Genomic DNA, 27,873 nt, shown 5'->3' with positions numbered 1-27,873 from the left:
TCTGATACATAAAGCTAAAATACATGTTCTGGCAAAATTTCAAGCTTCCACGTTAAAAAATAACGATTATTGTGATTATTGTTTAACAATTAATTTTTAAAATCAACTAAGTTCTTAAAAATTCATATTTTACAACACTTTTTTCTGACTGCATTAGCAAAATATCCAAAAATCGTCATTTTTTGGGTAAAAATCGTCAAATCGTCATTTATCATTTTTTGACAAAAAAAATCGTCAAAATGACGATAAATCGTCAAATCTGGCAGCCCTGATTGTCACAACTATATTAAGGGAACGGGCTCTGGTGATGCAATAAAATCCAAAATACACCAACACAATTTGAAAAAGAAAACACAAACGACAGCAACAAATCAAAATATTCTGGATACTATAAAAATTTGAGGATATTATAGGGGGAGAATGGTAAAGGTTAGGAAAATATTGGAACTAGATTAGAATGGCATTTGTCTATTATGGAAGCGAGAGCTGAGCTGTGCTGTGTCATTGTATTGTTGACGGTTGTGGTGGAGCACACCTACAATTCAGATAAGAAATTAAAAAAAAAACATTAAATGCCGGTTAACAAAAGAGAGAATTGGCAAATTATTTCGATTTAACCTGCATCTCTCCAATACTCAGGGCTCTCACTAAGCAAACATTAGTATTACACAAAAGAGTAAGAGTCATTTCATTCATTGGTAAAGCGTACGCGGTGTCGATCGAATTTAGTTGTTGTGCTGTAGAGAACACAACCAGCAGCGAACAAGCGAACCCGCTTATTTCCAAACTTTAGTTACTGTTACGATACTAAGCTAGACGGACGTGTTTGTCGTGTTCAAATTACTTCTAACACAAGCAAAGTAAAAATAAAACTACAACAACAAAATTAATAATAAAAAGATTAACATCGAAAGCGAACAAAAATAATTTGCTATAATTTCAACACGATTTTCAATTTAACTAACGAGGAATTGTGGATAATACAAGAACAACAACAACACGAAATTAAACGAAATTGTTTTTAAAAAAGAAGGTGATTTGAATTAATTTAATAAAAGACCATTGGTGTTTAGTTTTGAATTGTTTTGTTTTTATTTCTCAAACTCAAAGGCAATAAAGCGCGAAATGAATTAAATTCACACTCAGTTTCAGCTTGTGTCACGTTCAAGTTCACATACATTGAAGGTCCTTTTTTGTGTAATTATTTTGAAAAAATACAAATTTTTGACTTTTAAAGGCGTTTTCCCAAATGTTGCACTTGTGACTTAAATATCGAAAATGTAAAGACCAATAACAAGAAAATGCTGGAAATCGAAAATTACAGAAACAAAATAATAACAGATCACAAGAATCGAAACAATGTTGTGAAATCGATAGTCAACAGTGTCAGTTTGTCGATGCTTTTTAGTTTTAGCCAGCAAATTACACATGTATTATTTACCGAAGCAAGTTCCTCCTCAACTGACACGACACGGCTGTAATTGACTAAAACACCAAAAGACTCTGTCGCCCCCGGGGATTATCTAGATGGTGATCGGCAATAATGAGCATGATGCGCAATGGTGTTTGTACTGGATTGTCTTTCGTATTTGGTTTTCGGTGTGACTATGTGACGCCGGTTCTGTTTTGGATTCTCGTCTTGAATTTCAAGTAGTTGAATTACTAAACAATGCAATTATTCGCACTTGTCACTGTCATTGCTCGTTCGCTCGTTCGATTTGCGGCAGCATTTACATTTGAGTTCTTTTTTGTTTCGTTTTTTTGTGATCGGTCGGTGTTACGCCCATAGCGGAGACAAGGGCAGGAACATGTATAGTGTAATTAGTAGTTTGTTGTATGCCGAATCACGTCTCAAACCCCCCCCCCCCCCCCCCATAATAACAAATATTTTGATATTTGCAATAACACGATTGCATCCATATAAAGTGATATTTTCTTTAGGAATTCCTCTTTCAAAAGCAATAACCGTGTTTATGACTTTGAAACTAAAAAATGTACTAAATTCACCAAAACGATTAGTGGAAGACTTCCGGATTTTAATTAGACAACGGCATAAAGTTGTGTTTATTTAATTTTCCAATATGCTGTATTTTTCGCACTTCATTTGCGTTTGTTAATTATGCAAATCAAATTTTGCAGCATAAATTTTGATATATATACCTACCAACTGTGTTTTGTATGTGCTAAATTTTAAATGTATTTTAAAATCAAGGGGACAAACCTTTTTATGACATTCCAAGGATACGATAGAATGGCAGATAAAAGTGTCACTTCTTCTGAATCTTCCAGAGACGAACATTTTAATAAAACACTCACCAATACTTTATGTGATGATTTATGTAGCGTTGGAAAGAAAAAATCATTGTGACGAAAAATCATTAAACGGATGATCCGGGGGGTTACTCTGTATTGCGATGCGTTTGCGTTTGGTATTTTGTTAGCGCAAGATATTTGCGTTAACACACGATTTTGACATATGCTTTTGTATTACAGATTGCGGCGGTGCCAGAAAGGAAAAAAGGAACAAAAATAATGGCGAAAGGAGATACTAAAACGTATTAGAGACGCATTTAATTTCCTTACGCATCGCATTTTCCTAACGCATCGCAATAGTGAGTAACCCCCCCCGATCTTCATATGTTTTTGTGTGATTATGAAGCGAGAAACTTAAAAAAAGTTCGTCCAAACTTTGAACATCGTTAAATTTCTACATAGACATAGATGAGAGTTCAATATGGACTCAATATGGGTACCTCCCACACAAAATTTGGATAAGTGCAGTTTAAGACCTCCTCTCGAATACCTTTGATTTTTCCTTTATCTACTTGTACTCGCTGCCCCCATTACAACGGTACAAGTTTTTTTCAGTGGCAAGTCCATAGTTCCTGAGAAAATGGCCCGAAATCTGGCTGCATCGCACAAAAACTCTCGAACTGATCAACCGATTCGGTCGAAAATTTCATAGTTGTAATATTGTGTCCAAACTTAGTTTAAGTTCGAAGATGAGCGGCCACTCCTTACGGCACCTCCCCCACAAAAGTTCAAAACTTTTCGTAAAATGGGGCGCACGATAACTCTAGAAGGCGATAACCGTGTTGGTCTATAATTTGCACATTGTAATATCTCTACCAGACATAGATCAGGTTCGAATAAGGTCTATATAGGCCTACTACTTGGGGTACCTCCCACACAAAAATTCAGAAAAGTGCACTTTAAGACTTACTCTCGAATCTTTTTGATTTTTTTTATACCCTCAGCCTTTAGGCTAAAGAGGGTATTTACACTTTGATACGACCAAAAATGTGCCTCATCGAAATAATGGTTTTAGACCCCAAGTATGTTTGTACGATATCCGTTTCAGACAATTTTGAGTAGATCTAGCAATGTCCGTCCGTCTGTCTGTCTGTCCGTCTGTCTGTCTGTCTGGCTGGCTGGTGCGCACGATAACTCTCGAACGGATCAATCGATTCGGTTCAAATTTTGGGTATCCAAATATTTTGTCCAGATTTGATTTAAGTTCGAAGATGGTCCATATAGGTCCACTCCTTCCGGTACCTCCCCCACAAATGTTCAAAAATTGTCGCAAAACTTGTGCGCACGATAAATCTCGCAGGGAGTAACCGAATTGAACCAAACTTTGCATATGGTAATACTACCTCTAGGCATACATCAAGTTCGAATATAGATTACATCGGTCCACTCCTTCAGGTACCTCCCACACAAAATTTCGGAAAAGTTCAGTTTAGGACCTGTTCTCGGATCTCTCTGATTTTTGGTATAGCAACTTGTATTCACAGCCCCGCTTACGACGGTACAAGTTTCATTAGGGGCAAGTCCATACTTCCTGAGGAAATAGCATGAAAGTTGCAAAAACCCCTATGACACCGTGTGAGGTGGTTGGAGCGCAATATAACTCTCGAACGGATCTGCCGATTCGGTCCAAAATATGGCCTTAGTAATATTTTGTCCAAACATAGTTTAAGTTTGAAGATAAGCCATATCGGTCCTCTCCTTCAGATACCTCCCCCACAAAAGTTCAAAAATTTTCGAAAAAATTGTTCGTACGGTAACTCTTGAAGGGTGTGGCCGAATTGGTCTATACTTTACACATCCTAATATATCTACCAGATATAAATCAGGTTCAAATATGGACTATATTTGTCCACTCATTCCGGTACCTCTCACACAACATTTCGGATAAGTTCACTTTAAGACATGCTCTGGAATCATTTTAATTTTTGTTGAAGCTACTTGCATTCGCTGCCTCAATTACGATGGTAAACGTTTTTTCAGGGGTAAGTCCATAATTCTTAAGCAAACATCCAGAAGGGCGTAAAAACCCCCTATGGCACCATATGTTGTGGCTGGAGATCCACTTCCATAACGGTCAATGTCGATCAATACCTTTTAGTATCTCCTCCGCAAAACTTTTGATCTTTAATCCTAATCAACAGTTTTGTCGGTTCAAACGCCCAAAATTTTTAAAACCCCCTAAATACATACGTATTTTGGGAAAAAATTGTTTCAATATACACAGGCTGAGGGTATATCTCTGTCGGCAAAGCCGACTGATACTTTTTTACTTGTTTGTAACAACCTCCGTTACGACGGTACAAGTTTTTTTCAGTGGCAAGTCCATACTTCCAGAGAAAATGGCGCGAAATCTGTAAAAACCCCTAAGGTACTATCTGTAGTGGCTGGAGAGCACAATAACTCTCGAACGGATCAGCCGATTCGGGCTAAAATTAGTAATTTTTGTCCAAATTTAGTTTAACTTCGAGAATGGCCCATATCGGTCTTTTCCATATGGTATTTCCCCCACAAAAGTTCATGTATTTGATTGTTCGGATCTAAGGCCACATTTTCGGACTTCTCTAACTCCGTTGAAGATATTCTGAATGTCGTAATTGGAACTTATTTAGCCTTAGATAAATTTTTAACCAGAGTGGGCGAGGGGTTTTTTTATGTTCACAAAAATATTTTTTATGAGTTACATCTATTTTGAAAGCAGCAGAAAGCAGACCGTAGTCCAAGTCTGCAGATGGTAGGCAGGAAATAAAACAATAAATTCACGTCTATACGAGGGTTGTTCAATAACTTTCTGCCTAAACGTGAATATTTACCATAAAAAATAGTTTGATTGTTTTCTTAAGTAGTATCCAGGGGCACAATTCTTGTTCTATGAAAATTTGAAATGAAAACTTTTGTAAAGGAAATAAATGTGAAATGAAAAATTTTATAAGGCAAATATTTTTTTTTTAATTTTTCAAAGAACAAGAATCCAGCCCCAGGATGATTTATACACTTTTTCATGTGCTCAAACCAATTATTGAAGCACTTTTCTACTTCGATTGATACACCTCCAAAACATGGGTTTTGAACACTTCAACAGCATCTTCTGGCGACAAAAATCGTTGACCACACCTTTTTTCCTTGATGTGCGGGAACCAAATGAAGTCATTGAGTTCCAAGTCAGGCCTGTACGGCAGATGACCCATCAACTCCACGTCTTGTTCGGTCAAAAAGGCGCTGGTTTGAATCAATGTGTTTGAACTCACATTGTCATGGTACACAATGATTCGTCTTCCCTCGTTCGTTTTTTGAATTTCTCAGGAGTCTTCAGGCAACCAAATTGTAGTGCGTCACGCAGAATTAACCGTCCTATGTTGCTCAAGCCGTATGGTCGGTTTAGCCAAAGAAACAGGCGACCATTTGCTTCGAAGTGTTTTTCCATGGATTTGGATTTGGCTCATCTTCGAAGACCCACACGGTCGATGTCTGTTTTGTTTCGGGCTATACGCCTAGGTCCAAGATTCGTCGTCTGCGATAATCTTATAAACGTCGTTTGATGCACCGCGATCGTATTTATTCACAATTTCTTTGCACCAGTCGACAATACCCTTTTTTGAGCGATTGTCGAATTGTGCTAGATCTAACTAGAAAACCCCATTTTTGCGGCTAGGTGTTCATGCAACATTAAATTTTAGTTGGTGTAATAAATGTCAAAGGATGCCTCTATCTCTCGGTATATAACATGACGATCGTACATTATCCGGTCACGCACGGCTTAATTTTTTCTCTGGCACAACGTCCTTTTTTGGACGACCCTCACCCTATAACACTCGCTATAAAATGAACGTGGTGAGGCTCTCCAAAAACGGCCGTTGTTCCAGAAAAAATGAAGGCGTGCGTGAACGGATAATGCAAGATCGTTATGTTATATACCGTGGGCATTTCTTCGACCAACTAATATTTGATATTTAATTGGCCGCAAAAGTGGGGTTTTCTCGTTAGATACAGCACAATTTGACAATCCCTCAAAAAGGTGCAAAAAGAAGTTGTGAATAAACACGATCGCGGTGCTTCGTACGATGATTATATGATCGTCACATACGACAAATCTTGGATCTATGCGTATTTGCCGAAACAAAACAGCAATCGAACGTGAGGGTCTTCGAAGTCGAGCCAAATCCAACGAAAGTTGTTCATCGAAGAAGCACTTCGAAGCAAGTGTTTCTTCGCCCAAACTGACCATATGGCTACTAAACGCCTTGAGGAACGTAGGAAGGTTAATTCTGAATGGTACACTACAATTTGTTTGCCTGAAGTCTCCTGAGAAATTCGAAAAACGAACAAGAGAAGACGAATCATTGTACACCATGACAATGTGAGTTCAATCACATTGATTCCACCCGGACAAAACGTGGAATTGATGGGTCATCCGCCGTACAGCCCTGATTTAGAACAGAATGACTTCATCTGATTCCTGCACATCAAGAAAAAAAAGTCGACGATTTTCGTCGTCAGAATATGCTGTTGAGGCGTCCAAAAACCATATTTTGGAGTTGTCTCAATCGGAGTGGCAAAAGTGCTTCAACAATTGGTTTGAGCGCATGAAAAAGTGTGTAAATTATGGTGGAGACTGCTTAAGAAAAACAATAAAAATATTTTTGATGGTAAATATTTGCGTTTTCATTGTAAGGCCAGAAACTTTTCTAGTTCTCTTCGTACCACACAAAATTTTGAAAAAGTACAGTTTAAAAGCTCATCTCGGATCGTATTGAAAAAATTTTCAAACAAGTTATGACGGCTCATTTTTTTTGGGGGAATGTCCATTCTTCCACCCAAAGTTTGGAAAGAATACAGTTTAAGGACTCGTCGATTTAAAATTTTTGGCAACTTTTTGTGTATGTGACCCTAGTTACGACAGTACAATTTTTTCGGGGCAAGTCCATACTTCCTGAGAAATTGGCAAAAACATCAACAAACCACTGACAGTTCATGACATCAAGGTATACACAGACGGCTACAAGATGAAATGTGGAGTCGGCTCTGGTGTATGGGAGTAGGGAGTAGAAGGAACAAAACCGAAACATGCCGAATATCAAAAAAATGGCCTCAATACAACGCCAAACGCACAAAGTTCCTAATCACCCTAAATCCTCGGAACCTGGCAAGACTTATTGCAGTATTAGCCGGTCATTGGGCTATCGGTAACCATGCAAATCTAATTTTGAAAATCGGATCGTATTTTGATATAGCTTCAATATGCAAATTTGCCTGTTTTTGGGTATTTTGGGCCCTATAAAGCTTCTATATACTATATTTTCTCCTTTTTGAGAATTTAAATTTCTTGATTCACCGATACTCTTTTAAGCTGCGCTTTATAAGAGATTTTGATTTCGTATATTTGTTCTTGGCAAATTGTCTTCCTTCTGCCACACTCGAAGCACCTTTCCTAAGAGGCACCAAACAAAACTTATTTGTGGTGCCAATGCAAATCAGGTTTACATTGCAAAGATTCTTGTTTCTGAACTACTTGCATACGTCTGACGTCGTGGGACCTCAATTCTTCCAATTTGTATTTACGTTATTGTTACTTTTATTGTTTACGTTTATTTTTATTGTTATTTGATTTGGTTTTAATGAAGTGTACAATTTTATTTGCCTAGTCACACTGTAGCTACTGTCCTTATGTGAGTGTTTGTGACGGCGTTGTTTGAATATGCCTTTTCCATTCAAAAGAAACGAGAGATTAATAAAAAACTTGTGAATTCTGTTTGTGCTTTTTGTTTTAAATTCAGTTTTGCGAACTACAATTCCGCCGTTGCTGTTGATGTTTTGGTGATTATTTTTTTTTTTTTTTTGTGCGGCAAGGCAAGGCGAGGTGTGTATTTAACAATTGCCGTTCGCTTGCTACTTCGTCATTCTCCAAACTTGTTTTGAACCTTGACTTTTGCTTTTTTTAATGTTTCAAATTTCGCATTTCTACTTTTTCTCAACAATTATTTTGCCGTTTTTGTATTTTCTTTCTCATTGTTACCACTGCTGCTGCTCTTGGTGCCTGTAATTACGCTGAAAAATCATTTTAGTTTTTTTATTTATTTTTTTAATTGTTTTTCTTTTTATAATTTTATTTTTCTAAGAAATGTTTTTAGTTTTTTTTTGGGCTAGACTTGGCAAAGTCGTCAGCATCATAGAATGTGATTTTCACAAGTTAGCTTTACTAGGAAATTCTTAAGAAGTGACGTTCTCATTGCTGTCTGTATTTGTGGGCAATCTGGGTGTTAAATTTCATTTTTCCAGTGAATGTGTACTACTGCATTTCACTTTGAACGTTATTGAAACCAACTTAACAACAATGGCCAAAAGTTGGCCATTCGAAAGCTGCCATGGCCCCATTCTATCTATACCTCCATGCCGATGACATTACAAATGCCAATTCATGTTTACAATTTCTGCAAATGCCAGGGAATTATTCGATACGCTAAACGAATTGATGTTGTTCTTCTGCTTCTACTGCAAAGTGATGACAAAAATTATTTTATATTTTCTGCTTAATCTTCAAAATACTTTTATATTCTTTTATAATACTTTTGTAGATGTTTGGAAATATAACAATAAGTTGGAAATTCCTTCATTCAAAACATTTAAATTATAGTATGTAATTTATATTTAATCTTTTAAGCGGATTAAGCCCTACAAAAGATAGAAAGTGGTGTATACTAGGGCGGCCCAAAAAACGACAAAATCTTTTTTTAAACGTCCACCTCCTAAATGTTTTCCATTGGATCCAAAAACCTTATAAGTACATGAAATTATGTACGTGCCAACTAAGCGGTCTTTCTATAGATATTTGTATGGGAAGACCTCGAAAATTTATGATTATTTTGTGGCTAAAAAAAACGAATCTTAAAAAAATTGCGAAAATCGGTTCCGATTTTAATATTACGTATATTATAGGGCCCAAATTACCTATAATTGGCCAAATGTGCATATTTGCGTAATATCAAATTCTGGCCCGATTTTCTCAATTTTTGTAGGATTCGAGTTTTAGCCACAACAATGAACTGGTAATTTTTTCATCGATTGGACTATAAATGAGGCCTTTGGAACATTGTCGTAATAATTCACCTTTGAATATGTAAAATATATATGGAAGATATATATAAATCTGAACTGATATCGATATAATATGCTACACTTATTACTAGACCAAATTTCGTCACACATTCCAAATTTCATCAAAATTGGACAGATATAGGGTGTTTAGTGCAGCGAAATCGGCAGAAAATATATATGGGAGCTATATCCAAATCTTAACAGATTCTGATTTATATCTAGACCGAATTGAATAACACATTCCATATTTAGAGAGTGGTAGCTCTCCACCGAGCTTCCAAGTCTATTCTGCAGGTACTAATACGAAAATCTGCTGTATTGGCTTCCCACATTCTTGGTAAGGATTAAGGAATACCTAACACCTTTGCTGCATGGTGGAGAGTTGAGATTCCCTAATTCCCCATACCGCCTGCGGTACCACAAAATGACCTTTGTGTATATTTCATAGATGGGCCCAAGGTAGATCCCTTAAATCGCAAACTACAGATCTCTGAAATTGTTTTCACATAAAACCTATGTATGAGCTTATAGCTATCCGAGAGACCTTTAATTTGAACCTGGTTTAATCCGCCCATCTTTTATAGTTTTGACACAGTGGGCTGTTATGTTCAGTGTATATTTCATAGATGGGCCTAAGGTAGATCCCTTAAATGGCAAAATGCAGATATCTGAAATTGTTTTCAAATAAAACCTATATATGGACTGATAGCTATTCAAGAGACCTTTAGTTTGAGCCTGGTTCATCCGCCCATCTTTTATAGTTTTGGAACAGTGGGCTGTTCTGTTCAGTGTCTTTTTCAATACAACTCTCTGATATATTTTAAACACATATTTATACCTTCTTCATTCATTTTGTTCAGAATTATTTATACTTTATAGTTATTTTAATAGTAATGACCATAAATTAAAATTTGCGATTAAATTTGTTCTCCAATTTTAATTAAAGATGGTTTCTCTGAATCACCTGTTAATGGTTTGTGTCTTTGCTAAAAATAAATTTTCCGCCATAAATTCCAATATAACTTCACACACACTCAGTTATCTAGCATGGATAATATTTGTATGTCGCTTCTCTCAATGGAAGATATCTCAAAAGGTTTAAGTTGCCTCACACCTACAAAAAGACCTGGTCCCGATCGAATCCCCAGCATAATTCTTAAAAACTGTCAGAACTCCTTAGTTATTCCATTATCTCTTCTTTTCAAACACTCCATAAATCTTGGTTATTTTCCCACATTTTGGAAAAAGTCTTATTTGGTACCTCTTCATAAATCTGGCAGTTTATCAGATGTATCCAATTATAGAGGAATTGCAAAACTGAGTGCAATTCCAAAACTATTTGAGAAACTTATTACTGATGTAATTTTCCATAAAGTCCAAAACACATTAAGCCCTTATCAACATGGTCACGAATTTAGTTTAATATACCTCAGAGGTCATTAAAGGTTTTAGTCAGAAAAAGCAAAATGACACGATCTAGTAAAAACTTATTATCTTGGGTCTCATCTTATCTGCAAGATAGATCACAAGTGGTTTTGTTCGAGGATTGTTATTCTAAATTTATAAATGTTCCATCAGGCGTTCTCAAGGGAGTCATCTGGGTCCTGTACTGTTTCTATTGTTTGTAAACGATTTACCAACGTCAATAACACATTCCAAAGTACTTATGTATGCAGACGATGTTAACATTTTTATAACTCACAAATCTCAAGAACATCTCCAACTACTTCAAGAGGATTTAAATAGCTTCTCCAGTTGGTGTGATATTAATAAAATGGATTTAAATTTAAAGAAATGTAAGCATATGTGTTTTTCTAGAAACTCACCTTTAAAACATGTCTTTTGCGTTAATGAATCTACACTAATATTCGTTTCTTGATCTAGGGATCCTAATGGGCCCCAAACTAAATTTCATGTAATATCTAATCATGTAATATCTATGGTTAATAATGCTCATGGAGTTCTAGGATTCATCAAACGGTGGGCAAAGGAATTTTCTGATCCTTATGTCACCAAACAATTGTTTGTGTCACTTGTTAGACCCATACTAGAATATGGCTCAGTAGTATGGGATCCTTATTACACGATATACTCCGATAAAATTGAATCTGTTCAAAAACAATTCTTGCTTTTTGCTTTAAGAGGCTTTCATTGGAATAGTGATTTTGTCTTGCCATCTTACACCAGCAGACTTGAGCTAATTATATTACTAACATTTAAAAGCAGACGTGTAATGTTTAATACAATTATGGTACAAAAAATTTTGAATGGCGATATATATTCAGATTTCCTTATTTCATCTAGTAAAATAAATATTCCTACCAGACATAGTAGATACTATCGTTTCTGTCATATTAATGTTCATCGCACAAATTATGCATCTGGAGAACCAGTCTGCAGAATGTGCGATGATTTTAATTCCTTATATTTTATTGTAGACTTTGGTTTAGATATACATATTATTAAATCTAGAATAATTTCGTATCTAAACGAGTAGATTATGCCTAATGTTAGTACTGACTGTTGAAGAATATTCTATAGCTGCGATCATGATGTGTACGCGATCCCTAGGTAATGGGGGGTCGCCCCCACGGTCGTAAGGCGTGGGAAAGCGTGGCTTTGGGAACGTTCGAAAAAAAATATATCTTGCAACGATTCCTTCTTTATGATTTTGCAGTCCACTAAAACAAATGGGCCGATCTATGTATATTTTTGTGGGTGTTTTAAGAACCTAATAATTTTGTCTTTAACCAGAGCAGAGTTTAAAAAAAATCAATTTAAAATAATTGTGAAATGTCAAATTTCGATTTTAACGAAAAAACTGACCGATTTTTGACCAAAAATTGGGCCAAATAATTTAAAAAAATCTGTCTCGCCTGAAGACAAGATTTTTATGTATTTAATAAGATCACCAAAATATATGATATATATTCGTTTTCGAGCTATCGGTGGCAACAACTTTACACAAAACACAACGAGTACTTCATTTTGAAAGGTTATATATACGCCTATTTTGCACCGATCGAATTGAAAATCAAAATAAGCCAAAAAAATTTTGTTCGATTTTTGTAGATTAAAGCTAATAAATTTGTAGGGAGTACTAACACGCCGAAATATTTGCCACAGATCTAGTTTATAGTAATTTGCTACATATTTTTGTTGTGTACATTCATTTAATTTATTTTCTTCTTCTTTCAGGTAAGATTGTTGATATCATGTTGTACAACATTAGAGGTAATTTAAATTAAGGTAGATTTTCAAGTATAAACATTTTAATGCATTTAATATGCATTTATCAACGAATCTTTTTTTCATATTTTTGTACATCAATTTTGTAGATCAAATACCATACTATAGTTTTCTCTTGGGCCACCTCTCCCATCATAACTTTCGTTAACATCTGACTGGTTGCAATTCTTCGCAACAATCAACAGTTAAAACCACCGACAGCAGCATATAAATCAGATGTTGTAGTTGTTGTTATTGAAACGTGTTGGGGGTTTCTAAAATGTTATTGACACGAATAAATAAATAAATGTTTATAAAAAACAATGAGACAATAACTTCATAAACTGTATTTTTTAAGTACTTGGAAAAAAGTTAACTAAACTTTATGTCGTCCACAATTATCAAGGTCAATAACAAAACGAAAAAGTTGACCTCATTTATTTTAGATACTCTTATCTAAAAAGTAAATATTATAAACAATGAAAATATTAAATGTAATATTTGTTGGCATTCAGCAATCAAGCGTCTTAAGAATTGTTGTAAATTGTTCGCTCGTGATTTATGATTAAATTTTAGAAATCATTGAAAAATTATTTTATATATTTTTATGAACATTTTTAGAATACAATATAAATTTTACACTTAAAATGTATGTAAAACGGTTACCCGATACAAAAGCTTAGAATATATTTCCAGCCCCGCTAATGCTTTTTTTGATCTCTCTAATTTTGGATAGGGTAAAAGCCCCTGTTACCGGCCAGTACCAATAGTCGGCCATTGTTGTATTTAAACTCAAATAACTGATAAATATTACAAAAAATGTGAAAAATAAACTTATATAAGCTTTAAGGCTACTGTCAGCTTTATTTGTGTAAAATTTCATGGAGATATAATTTTTTATGTCAGAATTTAGGCTTTTTATTTTCAGCACAGTTGTAAATCGTCTCTTTTAGGGAACAAATAGAGATGATGTCAACTTTGTATGGTCCGTAATTTACTAAAATGAAAGATTTTTCTTCCGAATTTCATTTATTATATTAAAGAACAGACTAAAGAATACAGATGGCAAAGAAGTTATTATAACATATTTTTAATGTTGCTATTTTTATGGCGGCCGACTTTAGGAACCACAAAAGTACAGGTGTTAGTGTAAAAACTGTTCACCTTTTTAAATAAAAATTACGAATTTTATCAAATATAGGACTAGTGGCCGACTATAGGGACATGCCATGGCCGACTGTTGGATATAGTGGCCGAATAGTTGTACAAAGGCACTTTAAAAAAATCAATTTTTTTAATTTATAACTACGCAAAATTTCGAGTCATATCAACATGACTTCTATATAATTGGACACTTCCATTCGGAGAGGTGAAAGATTGAAAATAAGAAAATACTTAAGACGCCGACTATTGGTACACTTACCTACTATACTTGTTCGTATTATTCCATTTAAGCCTTGAACAGCGGTTTCTACGTCAATTGCAGGACAACGGTCTTATTTTATTTCCAGGCGAAGCCTCTTTATGTACGGAGGCCTTTACAACTTCGCTAATAGAGACTTGTGATTCCCCAATTCTCCATAGCACCTGTGGTACCAGAAAATGACCTCTGGTCAGTTTCACTTTCGGCCCATGCGACCAGGAGACTGGTACCGTGATTTCTTGTTTCTTCATCGACATACTCGATACGCTTCACGCAGAGAACCCGTAAGGACTGACATTGTTGTAAAGTATCGAAGTCAATCTGGTCGGCTATGTGAGGATGTGGAAGAGACTGAAATCGAGCACCTTCTCTGCCAGTGTTCTAGACAGACAGGCGCAGGCTATTTATCCATGAGATTGTGTCTACTTCTACTATGGGGCGGGTCATCTTAAACTTAACATTTACTCTTCTCCTACCTCGTTCCTGTTCTTCCCCTTGGTCTCCGAGGCCAGTGGCTGCCAACAAACAATGGTAGCTGCGCAATCCTATAACATAACATAACATCCCAATCTGAAATCTTTATGATTCGCTGGCACGACTGTGTCTTGCGATATCCATGTTACCCATGATACTCTGTTACTGCAGTGTGCCGATCTAAGTGAGTGATGAAATTTAACCTCAAATACTTCACTTCAATCTTATAAGAGAAACCTCGACCATCGAACATGACGCTCGGATGTAGATTACTACACAATTCTCCCTAGAGTCACACTCTTTTCATACCCACAATCTTTACGCTAACGAGGGTACATTCACTTTGATACAATGAAATGGTTTTAGACCCCAAGTATGTTTGGACAAAATCCGCTTTAGACAATTTGGAGTCGATTTAACCGTGTCCATCCGTCTGTCTGTCCGACTGGCTGGCAGGAGCGCACGAGCGGTTCAACTGATTTGGTCCAAATTTTGGTTCTCGTAATATATTGTCCAAACTTAGATCATGTTAGAAGATGGGTCATATCGGCCCACTCCGCAATTTCGGTGGAGGAGGTACCCGAACCTCCTCCACAGAAATTCCAAATTTGTCGCTAAAATTGAGTGCACGATAACTCTCGATGGGAGCAAACTTTGCACATAGTAATATTTCTTCCAGACATTGATCAGGTTCGAATATGGATTATAACGGCCCACTACTTCGGCTACCTCCAACATAAAACTTCGGAAAAGTGCAGTTTAAAACCTGGCTCGAATAGCTTTGATTTTTTGCAACAACTTGTATTCGCTGGCCCCATTACGACAGTACAAGTCCATACTTCCTTAAGAAATGGCCGAAAGCTACCTGGTTGGTGCGCACGACAGCTTTCGAACTGGATACTGCGTTGGTCCAAACTTTGCATACAGTACTATTTCTGAGAATCTTAGACAAAGTTCCTTTGTATACCGCATCCGAAAAAGGTAAAAAATGGTTCTCTAGAATTGTGCGAACGACAATTCTCGAAGGCAGTAACTGATTTGGTCAGAATGGAATATGGACTACATCGGTTCAATCCTTCGGGTATTTCCCACACAAAATTTCTTATTATGATGGCACAGTTTTCTTCCTGGGGCAAGTCTATACTTCCTGACATAATGACCCAAAAACTCTAAAAAATCCCAGGCTGCACTAAAATGAATTATAAGCACTATTACTTACGAAATATGTATCCGAACAACCCTAAATCGAATAAAATCTTCGACTCCTCCCTTATACCCTAGACAGACGGCAGCGTTAATTTGCATGCCTTAATTCAAATTAATTCGAGCATTATCCACTTGCTTAATGCATAAAATCAAACTGAATTTAAAGAGCATTTAGGTATTTCAATATGGCAATACCGTAAAAGAGAGCCCATATTCATATGAGGGTGAGAGCATATTCATGCTCTGAGACACAAGGAAAACAAAAAATTACAGTGCAAACAACAAAACAGCAATCAGCTGTTTCGTAAATGCAGAAACTGCCGTCTGTCAGGCTAAAATTAAATGCAGATCATAATGCAAATACTAAAGCATGTGTGTATGCATGGTTGAAAAAAAAAACAACAACCACATGATATTCATCGTTTGTTTATGTACACGTACACTGTACGTGAGAGAGAGAGAAGCAAATGCAAAAACATCTCAGTGGGGGCCCTCACTATACAAAGAAGCAAAGAAGCGCGTCCCTGGTCTAGGGTATTACAGGAGTTCAACATTTCGTTTTAGTGCAGTTTAAGGTTTGCCTAAGATCGTTTTGAAATTAGCGAAGGTACTTCTGGTACTCCGGTTTTAACACATCGAAATATTCGTCGGAGACCCTATAAAGTATATATATGCTTAATCAGCATAAAATTCTAATTCGATATAACGACGTCCGTCAATCAGTCTGTCCGCATATTTAAGATATAATTGTATAATTTCGTACAGAAGTTTTTACTACTTCTGGTATAATTGATCGTGAAAATGGTGGATATCGGTCCACGTTTTGATATAGCTCCCGCAGAAGAATACCTCCCGATTATGGGCATTTTTAAGGTTTTAGCCTCATTATAACAAAATGACTGAAATTTGGTATTAGGTCTTTTTTTGGGGGTATAAAATATTCCTACAGACAATTTCGGTGTAGGTCCACGTTTTCGTATAGCTTCCACAGAACGATACCGCCCAATTTTCGGTATTTTGAAGGTTTTACCCACATTATCAAACAGAAATAGCGGAACATTTAGATATTGTCTTCTTTGGGGGTATCAAATATTCCTGCAGAGTATAGTCGGTATAGGTCCACGTTTTCATATAGCCCCCATAGAACGGTACCTCCGATTTTTGTTAATATTGAAGCATTTACCCACATTATCTCACTTATATTCATTATACCCTCCACCATACTATGGAGGGTATAATTAAATTTGTCATTCCGTTTGTAACACATCGAAATATTCGTCGGAGACCCTATAAAGTATATATATTCTTGATCAGGGTAAAATTCTAAGTCGATCTGACCATGTCCGCCTGTCCGTCCGTCTGTCTGTCTGTTGAAATCAAGATACAGCTCGCAATTTTTAAGATAGAGCTTTGTGATTTGGTATAGACGTTTCTATTACTCTTAGGATGTTTGGTATTGTATTGGGCTATATCGGTCCACGTTTTGATATAGCCCCCATAGAACGGTACCTCCCGATTTTCGGCATTTTCAAGTTTTTAGCTTCATTATCCCACCGAAATGGCTGAAATTTGGTATTTAGTCTTCGTTGGGGCTAAAAAACATTCCCCCAGAATTTTTCTGTATAGGTCCACACCTTTATATAGCCCCCATAGAACGGTACCTCCCGATTTTCGGTATTTTCAAGTTTTTAGCTTCATTATCCCACCGAAATGGCTGAAATTTGGTATTTAGTCTTCGTTGGGGCTACAAAACATAGAACGGTACCTCCCGATTTCCGGTAGTTTGAAGGTTATGGCCTCAATATTCCCCCGGAATTTCTGAAATTTGTTACTTAGTCTTCGTTGGTGGTATACAACTTTTCCCCAGAATTTTGTATGTATAGGTCCACGCCTTCATATAGCCCCCATAGAGCGGTGCCTCCGAATTTTCGATACTTTGAAAGTGAGACCGATAGTTTTAGTCTTCTTCATAAACTAAAGGAAACTAATTGTTCCACTTTACTTCCATACAACTCGTGGTGGAGGGTGTAACAAGCTCGGCACGGCCGAACTTAACGACTTTTTACTTGTTTTTACTTATTTTCCCATTAGTTTCTCAAAATAAAATGCGTTGACAATAAATTGATGCTTGTTGTTGGATTTTAATTTTTGTTTACATTCAAAACAATGTCTCTGATCTTCGATTATAGAATTTCAATTTCTTCCATCAAATGATTTCTCAAAATTGTGGTTAACCACTAATTAATCGAATCCAAAACTGCTTGTCTGTCTGTGTTTTGTACGTTTATAGATTTGATATTGCATTTGACACAAATTAATATGAATATATTAGGGTGATTATGGCATTTGATTTTGGACAGAGCAAAATAAAAGAGCATCAGGCTTTAACATTAATGAAACGAAACAATAACAAGAGACGAATTCATGGAATAAGTAATTAATCAGGGCAATCAAGAATATTTCCCTCGGAATTTTTCCGCACGGAAAATAACTTAAAAAGGTGGAAAAGCAAGATTTTAAAACGTGGAAAACTACTAGAATCACCTAATTCTAGAATATTCTCGACTAATCGACAAAAATATTCACTTTTTAACATAAATACGGAAATGCAAAATTGGGAAAGGTAATAAATTCCGCACGGAATTTTTATTCATGATTGCCCCCGATTGTCAATATTTTCCTCGCCACTCCAACCTAAGATACTTACATGTGTTTTTATATATTTTGTATTTCTACCTACATTCGTACATGCACATGTATTCATTCATATGCATCTTAAGTGTATCAAATGTATGTAATTCATACATTGTTGACATTAACATCAAATGAAATAAATTCTCTAGTGTGCGACTTTGTTATGCCTTCCCCCATTTGGCGATTCGTTGTTGAAAAGGACACTCAACGTCATCCGAGATCAATGTGACTGAAGGGGCCCAGTGAGTGCGTTCAAGTGTAAGGTTTACATTCCAAACACATCGTTTGGGGTGTAACAAACTCAAATGTTAATGAAATAATGAAAAAAGGTTGTATGCACAGAAGATACTGATAAACAAGTCGATAAGTGTCAATAATGTTGTTGTAAATCTGAAACAAGCGGCATGATGAAAAGATCTTGGAATGTTTGGTCTACAAAATTCTCATACCAACACACAGTATTGCTTATTGATGAAAACAAGTGATATCTTCATATATCGCATTAGTAAAAAATGTTGCAAAAATAAAAAAATAATAAATAAAATAATATTTTAGTTATAATCCACGTACATATGTTCTTCTTTTTTAAAACGATTTTACAGAATCACACAGCATTTGCAGTTTTTGAACAAAGTCATCACTTCCAATAATACATTAAGGCCTGTTTCACTAAGACGATTCAAATTCGTTCGAACTACTACCAAACTTCTTGTTTTGGCTTTCAATCAAACAAAAATTTTGAACAATGAGAGGAGTTTTTGGTATTAATTCGAACGGATTTGAATTCGTATCACCTTAGTGAAACTGGATATACAGTGAGCGTCAAAATAAACATTTTTTTGATTGCATTATTACACCGACATAGAGATATTATACGTATAACATATAAATGTAACTTTAAGTATTTAGTGGTGAATTAAAATCCAGAAAATATTAGACCCTTCCAACGTTTCATTAGGAAATAAATGAAGATTACCAAAATAACCCAAAATTTGACGGGTCCATGACAGTAACGGAGTGCGGATAAATGGCTTTTATAGGTTCCGGGAAATGAGAACAATATCTTCCATTATTGACATGATATTTAAGACTCTAGTCTAGAGGAATGGGGCTAATACCAAAGGTTTACGTAACATATGGGCAGGGATCTAACGCATTCGACTATATTTATGAATAACATGTTGCTATATTTGACTTCTATGTATATCGGATCACCCATTGAAGTCTCTAGACTACAATTCAATAGAGTACATGCCGAAAAAAATCGATAAAAACTTATATAGAGGCCTATTTTTGAATGCGGTGCCCACTGCAGCTCGAAAACGGATGATCCGAACTTCATATGTTTTTGTGGGATTATTACACATATAAAAAAGCTTGTACTTAAGCGACAGACTTAAAAAGTTGTTTGACGGATTTATGGCGAAAGCACTATCCAATTTTTTTATTTAAAATCGAAATGGTGACAGTTCACATTTTTTAAATGGATATTTTTAAATTCGTTTTCGCTTAAGTACAAGATTATTAGGTTCTTAATGATCCCACAAAAACATATCGTCGGTGTCATGCTTAAGTGTTCCATACGCCATTTGCCTGATTCGAGAAAAACTCAAGTTAATGTTTAAGGTCATACAGGACAAAAATGGTACCATAATCCAATACTTTAAAAGCTCAGTTCTACTTAACTAAACTCATAGAATATAACAGTAGTTTATTTTAGTCAGATATCTGCGATAGTCTAGAAGTTATGGCCAATTTTTATAATTGCAAAAATTTTGCTGAATTGTTCCATGGAATCTTTTTTTCATGATTTTGGCAGTTTGTGTCACATGGAACACATTTTGTCACATTTCAACCAAAACACTTTTTATCAATCGTGTTCCACCTCCCTTATATGAAGTGCTACAGTTGAGTTGAAAAATCAGGACTTTAAATGAAACATTTATTTTTCTCATATAAATACAATAAGGACCATTATTATAGGTTTCCTTAATATTTATTTAAGGAATTTCCTCCACTTATCACTATTTTTTTGTGATAAAAATTTCGATCGGACAAAACAGATTGATATTTTGCATTTCTAAGGTAACATAAAATATTTAACGCGTTTTTCTTATAATACCATTTTTTTAATCGGTGTCCACACTAGCTTCAAGTCGAATGAGCGTTTTTGCGTATATTTTTGTCAAAATTTTGTCTTTAAACTAGGGATTTTTTTGTTTAAACGATTGATAAATTTTCGTTTTCATATAACAATACAATATTCAAAAATATTTGGATTTATAAACTATTATTCTTCAGTTTTTAAACCAAGAACTTTAAAACAATTTGTTCCATACGCCACATTATTCGTAACTTGGAAAAAAATGGACAATTTTTTGTTCCAAACGCCATCATTTTTGGTGCAGAACAATTCGTTTTTGTCTCTTTTTGTTCCATACGCAAAACGACATGTATTTTCATATTGGCATTATCTAGTGTCCGGAAGATTTCGTCCAGGTGCTTTAAGTGTGATTGTTCGTCCCTACTAAATATTATTATATCGTCGATGTAAACGTAGCAGGTTTTTCCAATATAATCCCGCAATATATCATCTAGTGTCCGTTGAAATATTGAAGGAGCATTCTTTAACCCAAACGGTAATCGGGTAAACTCATATTTGCCGTTATTAACGGAGAAAGCGGTTGTTTTCAATATCATCTTCCTTCAGCGGGATTTGATGAAATCCACTTTTAAGGTCAATGACGGAAAAAAACTTATTACCACCGAGCCTTGACAGAACTTCTGCAATCTCCGGAATTGGATACCTGTCGGCTATGGTTATAGAATTTAGTTTTCTAAAGTCTACAACTACGCTGTATTTTTTTAGCCCTGACGCATCCTCCTTCTTTGGGACTACCCAAATGGGAGAATTGTACGGCGAACGCGAAGGTCTAATTATTCCATCCTTGAGCAACTTGCTAATTTCTTCATCAACTATTCCTTCAAGTGATATTGGGTATGGATAATTTCTGGTGTACGTCGGTGTGTCTGTTGTTGTGCGGATTTCTCCTTTAACTCTGGTGGTATACGTAAGGCTCTCATCTGGGTCAGCGAACAAATTTCGAAAAGTATCTACCATTCTTGAAAGTTGCATCTTTTGATTTGGAGTCATATGGCCCATTCTCATTTCAATATTATTAACGTTTTGAATAGTGTATTGGTATATTGGTATTTTAACTTGATCCTTAAGTGTAAAGTAATTTTTCGAAGAGAAAATCACAGCAGACAATTCTACGAGTGTATCGTTCCCTAAAATAGCATCGAATGTACGTAATACTGGCAGTATATAAAATTTGATTCCCCCAATATTTTTTCCAAAAACTTCCATAATTTTATGATGTGTAACTAAGACATTACCCGATATTGCATTTGCCGAAAAGATGTCTTGATTTGGTAATGGATCCTTTACCAGTTCTGATTTAATATAATTTTTATTACTACCTGTATCTATTAAAATTTTAAGTTCTTTTCCGTTCCTCGTTTTAATTTTGAAGTATGGTAACGAGGAACTATTTAACCAAAAAAATTCATATCTTCATAAGGATGAGACGGATGATCATTGGTTTGACCGTGTTCTTCATTGTCAAATCCATACGGTTCAAGGTACTCATTTATTTCATTCCGAGCGATTGCTTCGTCATATTCATTGCAGTTCAACATATCGCATGGGGTGTCCATGGATCCATGCGATATGTAGGATTCTATTGTTTCTATAGCACTTGTATTCCCATCAAATCCTGGCACATCATCGTCAGTAGTTTCTAAATGAAAATTTCGTTGCATTTTATTGATTGGTCCCTGAAAGGTTCCAGCAGATGGTCTTTTAAATGGAACATTATTCAGTTGCGGTCTGTTACTGTAATTAACGTTTCTAGTTTGTATGGATTGATCAACATCCATAGGTTGTGGATTAGGTTGTGCTGAATTGAACTGAGGACGATTGTGTCCGAATTGTTGTCCGAATGTATTGTTTGATCGAACGGTATTGGAGTGAGGACGATTTTGTCCGAACTCTTGTCCGATTGCATTGTTTGGTCGAACGGTACTGAAATGAGGATGATTTTGTCCGAATGCCTGATTATTATTGTAGAACTGAGGTGTTCTAGACCAAAATGGTTTTGAATTTCGCGGAGGAACTGGAGGTCTTGGCTGATATCTATGTTGTCCTTCAAAATGGACTAACTCCGGGAAAAAAAAGTTCAAGGTTGCCAGGCATTATGGATATGGAACAAAACGACAAGATTTTTTGGGTCACAAAGCGGATATGGAACATACTGGCATCTGAATATCTCCGAGACTATAAGAGATAGAGATAACCCGACCAAAAAATCTGAAAGAGCATGGTTCAAAACCTTGTAAGGTACCTTTATCTCAAAATGTCAAAAATGGCGTATGGAACACTTAAGCATGACACCGACGATATGCTGATCGGTTTATTCGTTTTTGAACTACAGTGGGCACCGCAAGTTGCTTTAGTAAAAACGGTGTTTCGTAGGCCGCCATTTTTTAGAACACTGTGCAATATTTTTCAACAAAAAAATTCCGAAAGTAGCTAAAAGTGTGATCCATCAGATGAAAACAAAATCTTCTAAAAAGATTTGGTAGATTTCTTGTAAAAAATTCATGAAAAAAATTCAATAATTAGCCATAACCCCTTAATCATTTTTTTTTTTAATTTTTGAATCTTATTGATTTCAAATCTTACATGTTAATTTAATTAATATTGTTGTTAGACGAAGTTGTTATATTTACTAATGTTACATTAGTAATGTAAAATATTATTTATTTTAAGACCGATCGGGTTTAGTATCAAAGTTGTAAACCTGATATATAAGAATACGTTATTCTAATTATATGATATATGATAACATGTTTTTCATTAGACCCGCCTTTCATTTTCTAATTAGGATTTCCTGATTTTTGTAAAACAAAAATCGTTCCACAATCACAAGAAGCTATTCATTATCCATTTTTACTGATTGACAAGCAAAAAAAAAAAAAAACAATTTTTAACATTATTTTCAATTTCATTTTGGTGTCTTCCTCAGTTTTCGTTCTTCCTATCGATTGTGTTGTATTTAGAGTTCACACGTCTGTCTGCAAATTATTATTCTTTGCTTATTCGTTTCATTTTAATTTACATTTTTTGATGGTCTCTTCCCCCCGCGGCTACAGAGAATCGAGTCCGTGTTCATTACCAAGCAGAAAACACATGTTCACTCGCTTGTTTTTTTTTAGTTTGACTTACATTCTCGTCATTAACTATTCACGTTTAATGCCGCCGCTGGCAGCTACTTACTTGGCATGTATCTCAAGTCTCACCACTTGTGACTGGAAGGAAAATAGGCAAATTAACAAAATCAAATGGCGCAAAACTATCTTCACATGTTTGCACAGGTGGCATTTCTCCAAATCGTGTCTGGCAATTAATTGAAGAGTGAAACATTTACGAGCTGATTATCAGCTCCGTTCTCTTTTACTTTCGAACGTCAATGACTGGAAGTAATCCAAAAAAATGTAAATGTTTTTATACGAGGTATGTTCGTTATGAACGGGCATATTAAAATAGGTTAATCATTAATTGTTTACTTATAGCTAAATAGTGGGATTTAAGTACTGTCATCGCAACAGTATAGTATGTATCCAATAAAATTTAGACAAATAACAATATACATATCGACGCCTCCAAACAATAGTATGCTAAGTCGACTTAGCATGTTTTCAAGTTCTTTACATTTTTATATTTAACGTCCTTTAACTTAAATTCTGTCAAATTTTGGTAATGATCGGACAATCCGGACAGAAGTTATAAACAAATATTCACTTAGCATAGTACTGAAGGTCAAAAAAATTTCCAAACTTTGATAGCTTCTCCTGCAAAGCTCGCTTTTCAGAATTAGCAAACTATTATTTGGAGGTGTCGAACGTCCTTTAACTTAAATTCTGTCAAATTTTGGTAATGATCGGTCAATCCGAACAGAAGTTATAAACAAATATTGACTTAGCATAGTACTGAAGTTCAAAAAAATTTCCAAACTTTGATAGCTTCTCCTGCAAAACTCACTTTTTAGACTTAGCATACTATTATTTGGAGGTGTCGATATGAGTCTCTAGAGCTTATAGAGTCGTAGTTTAAAGGGTCATTTCGGAATTCAATTTTTTGTGACACTAAAAATAACAACTAAGCACACTAGTTGGTTGTGTGCTTTAGCGATGACTAAGAACAAAAACACTTCAGTTGTATTGTGTCACGATCGTGACACGCACCCATCTATAATCACGACCATCGACAGAAGGCACAAACTCGTGGGTGTTTCAAAGTTTTTACAACTTCCATTTTTGGCGGAAGTATAGAGAATAAAATCATAGCCTTGTAAAAGACACTACAAAGACTACTGTGACAGGGCGAAGCGAAGAGTATTACTTCGCATCAAATCCCTTCCTGCGGAGGATGGAGCACTACAGGTTACAATGGATGATATTGCAAATGCCATCAGTAACGCTAAATCATCCAAAGCGTTGGGCCCTGATGTAATCTCCATGGTATTGCTGATGTAGCTGGATGAGCCTGGAGTGAAGTATATCACTAAAGTTCTCAACCTGTCGCTAGTTACCCTCATAATTCCCGAAGTCTGGAAATGGGCAGGGTGGTCTCGCTGCTGAAGCCAGGCAAGTATGCCTGGTCGGCCGTAGCAAAAAACCTTTAGGCCTTACTCCTCACCAGTGTCGGAAATAGCTATCCAGTTCCCGATTATCAGCATGGATTCCGTAAGCAGCACAGCACGACAACGGCGCTGCACGCCATCTCCACATATATTTGTCAAGGACTCAACTAGAGATCGCCGTGTGATAGAACAGTGATGGTGGTGCTTGGCTTATCAAAAGCCTTTGATACAGTCAGGCACTCCACGCTGTTTGAGGACACTGCTTGAAACGTTGGATAGTCAATTATATGTGTGGACGCCAGTCGTACGTGGATTTCAGGAACAAGAAGTCCAAACCCCGTAAAGTGAAACGGGGAGTTCCCAAAGTGAAGTAATATCTCTGGAACAGTTTGACCTCTACCTCTCCTGTATTCCGTTCACTCCAGATGGCATCGAGATCGTAACGTATGCGGATGATTGCACGATCCTGGCGTCGGGTACCTATCCTAATGACATATGTGAGAGACTGAACAACTATTTAACCGCTGCTAAGGTCATAAGCAAATATAGTGTGAATAAAGTCCTCGGACAACATCCCCCATTTATCGCAGCTGAGGAGTGTCATGACAAACCAGAGTAGTTTTGGCTCAGCTACGCTCGACTTGATCTAAGTTTTGGTGACCCTCGTTTGTGCCCATCAGCCATTTAAGTTGCTAACAGTAGGAGTTTTACCTTCAAACTGCACTATGGCCAAAAGTTCGAACTTGATTTAAGGTTGAGAGAAAGCTTAAGACGTACAAAGGTTAGACCAATATCAATCATTCCTTTTGATAGTTATCGTTCCCACCAAACTTTTTAGTTGATCACCATAGAATTTTTTCCGTTTATACAAGAATAAAACGATTATACCATTATAACAGCCCAGGAACAGCCCTTAAACTGCACCTAAGCTAAATTGTTAAACTTTAGTGAGAAGTTGTCCGATATAGAAATTCTTGGAACTCAATTCGTAATTTATGGTGCTCACCAGTAAACAGCGTAATTTTATGAACCCCTATTATTGGTCCGATTCAGGTATAATTTTGGGACTCGGCATATTTTTGGCTTCAGATTAAATTGCAATGGAAACATATGACATATGCAAAATTTTGCAACAAATATTTCAATAATAGTTACAAAAATGTTTGTGTGAAAATATTTCTGTTTAAAATTCCCTTCAAACAAGTCAATAAAATAGAGAAATGTATAACCATAGCCACAACCTTCAGAATACTGAAAATCGGGAAAATCGTTCTATGAGGGCTATATGAAGGCCTGAACCTAAACCGAGAAAATTTTAGGTGGAAAGTTTTTTACACCCAAGGAAGACTTAATACCACATTTCAGCCATTTCGGAGGGATATTGAGGCTACAACCTTCAAAATACCAGAAATCCGGAGGTACCGTTCTATGGGGGCTATATGAAGACGTGGACATATACCGAGAAATTTCAGGTGGAAAGTTGTATATACCGAAGGAAGACTCAATAACAAATTTCAACCATTTCGGAGGGATATTGAGGCCACTACCTTCAAAATACTAGAAATCTGGACTTATCGTTTTATGGGGGCTATATGAAGACGTGGACCTATACCGACGAATTTCAGGTGGAAAATTTTATTTCTCCAACGAAGACTAAATACCACATTTCAGCCATTTCGGTGGAATAGTGAGGCCACAAGCTTAAAAATACCGAAAATCGGGAGGTACCGTTCTATGGGGGCTATATGAAGACGTGGACAAATTTCAGGTGAAACGTTTTATACTTCCAACGAAGACTGAATGCCAAATTTCAGTCATTTCGGTGGGATATTTAGACCACAAATCCTTGTATATATTTTTGCATCTGGTTTTGCATCTGCTCATTTTATGCAAATATGTAAAAATATGTCAAAATATACACGATATGCAAAATATGCAAAATTTTCTGATCCTCTACGGCCATCCTAACCATATATGCATTTGCATAGGATTCCGCTGACTACTCATCAGTCGTTATACACTCCATTTATCGCGCATTGAAATAATCATTTGTGACCCCATAAAGTATGTTCTTGATCAGGGTGACATTTTGAGCCGATCTAGGAGCATATGTTGTGTTGTAGCAGTATAAAAACCTATGTAGAAGCATAGGTTTGATGCAGGGGTGGTAGCCGCTGGCCGAAACACTATGGTTTGGGGTAAATCCAGTTCAAAAGAACCCGCTGTCGTCGGATTGTGCAATATCAGTATCTGTCTATCCGTCTGTTGTAATCACTTTAACGATCTAGAACGTTTTTTAAGCCCCCCAATATAACGGTACCCCCGATTCGAAGTAATTTTATCTACATTACGGTCTAAATTGGCTCCAATTTGGCACTTAAGGCTACAAGTGGTCAAAACCCTTCTCCACTTAGTATGGGCCCCATATAACGGTACAACCCGGTTTCGTATGGATTTGCCCACCAAAAAATAAAATTTTTTAATCACGGCCACAAGGAGTAGCTTCGGTAAAAGTTTCAAAACTCGAAGATGTGGGCCGATATAGTATAAGTTTGAAAAAATTTTGCAAATTACATTCGAGAATTTTAATATAAATCCGCTAGAAAGGCAGACTGTCGGACATGGCTAGATCGACTTCAAATTGTAGGGTCCAAAAGAATCGAATATTATCTTATAAAACGGGTAAAAAATGGCTAAGTTATAGTAGTTTAACCGAAAATGGGAAACATACAATAAAAT

General features: G+C 36.0%; 1 protein-coding gene across 50 annotated transcripts in view; it reads left to right on the top strand.

Annotated features, from left to right (window-relative positions):
* Positions 1-27,873, top strand: part of CLIP-190 (Cytoplasmic linker protein 190) — a 181,236-nt gene that overhangs the window by 43,653 nt on the left and 109,710 nt on the right. For 6 of the 50 annotated variants that reach the window (XM_073968968.1, XM_073968965.1, XM_073968998.1 and 3 more), the window contains exon 1: positions 701-1,033. The exons of 23 other annotated variants lie outside the window; for them this stretch is intronic. Coding sequence is in view for 7 of the 27 variants with exons in the window: in XM_073968994.1 (XP_073825095.1) it covers positions 11,069-11,198 (130 nt within the window). In the remaining 20 variants the exon portion in view is untranslated. Of the gene's footprint in view, positions 1-488; positions 1,066-1,681; positions 1,818-10,986; positions 11,199-12,600; positions 12,637-27,873 lie in introns of those variants that run through there. 21 more of the 50 variants (XM_073968958.1, XM_073968992.1, XM_073968984.1 and 18 more) reach the window with 12 other exon arrangements.

The sequence above is a fragment of the Musca autumnalis genome, unplaced genomic scaffold, assembly GCF_047663935.1.
Source record: "Musca autumnalis isolate F117 unplaced genomic scaffold, ASM4766393v1 scaffold_2, whole genome shotgun sequence".
Classification (NCBI taxonomy): Eukaryota; Metazoa; Arthropoda; class Insecta; order Diptera; family Muscidae; genus Musca; species Musca autumnalis.
Note: the sequence above shows the minus strand (reverse complement) of the source record. Positions and strands in the feature narration are given on the sequence as shown.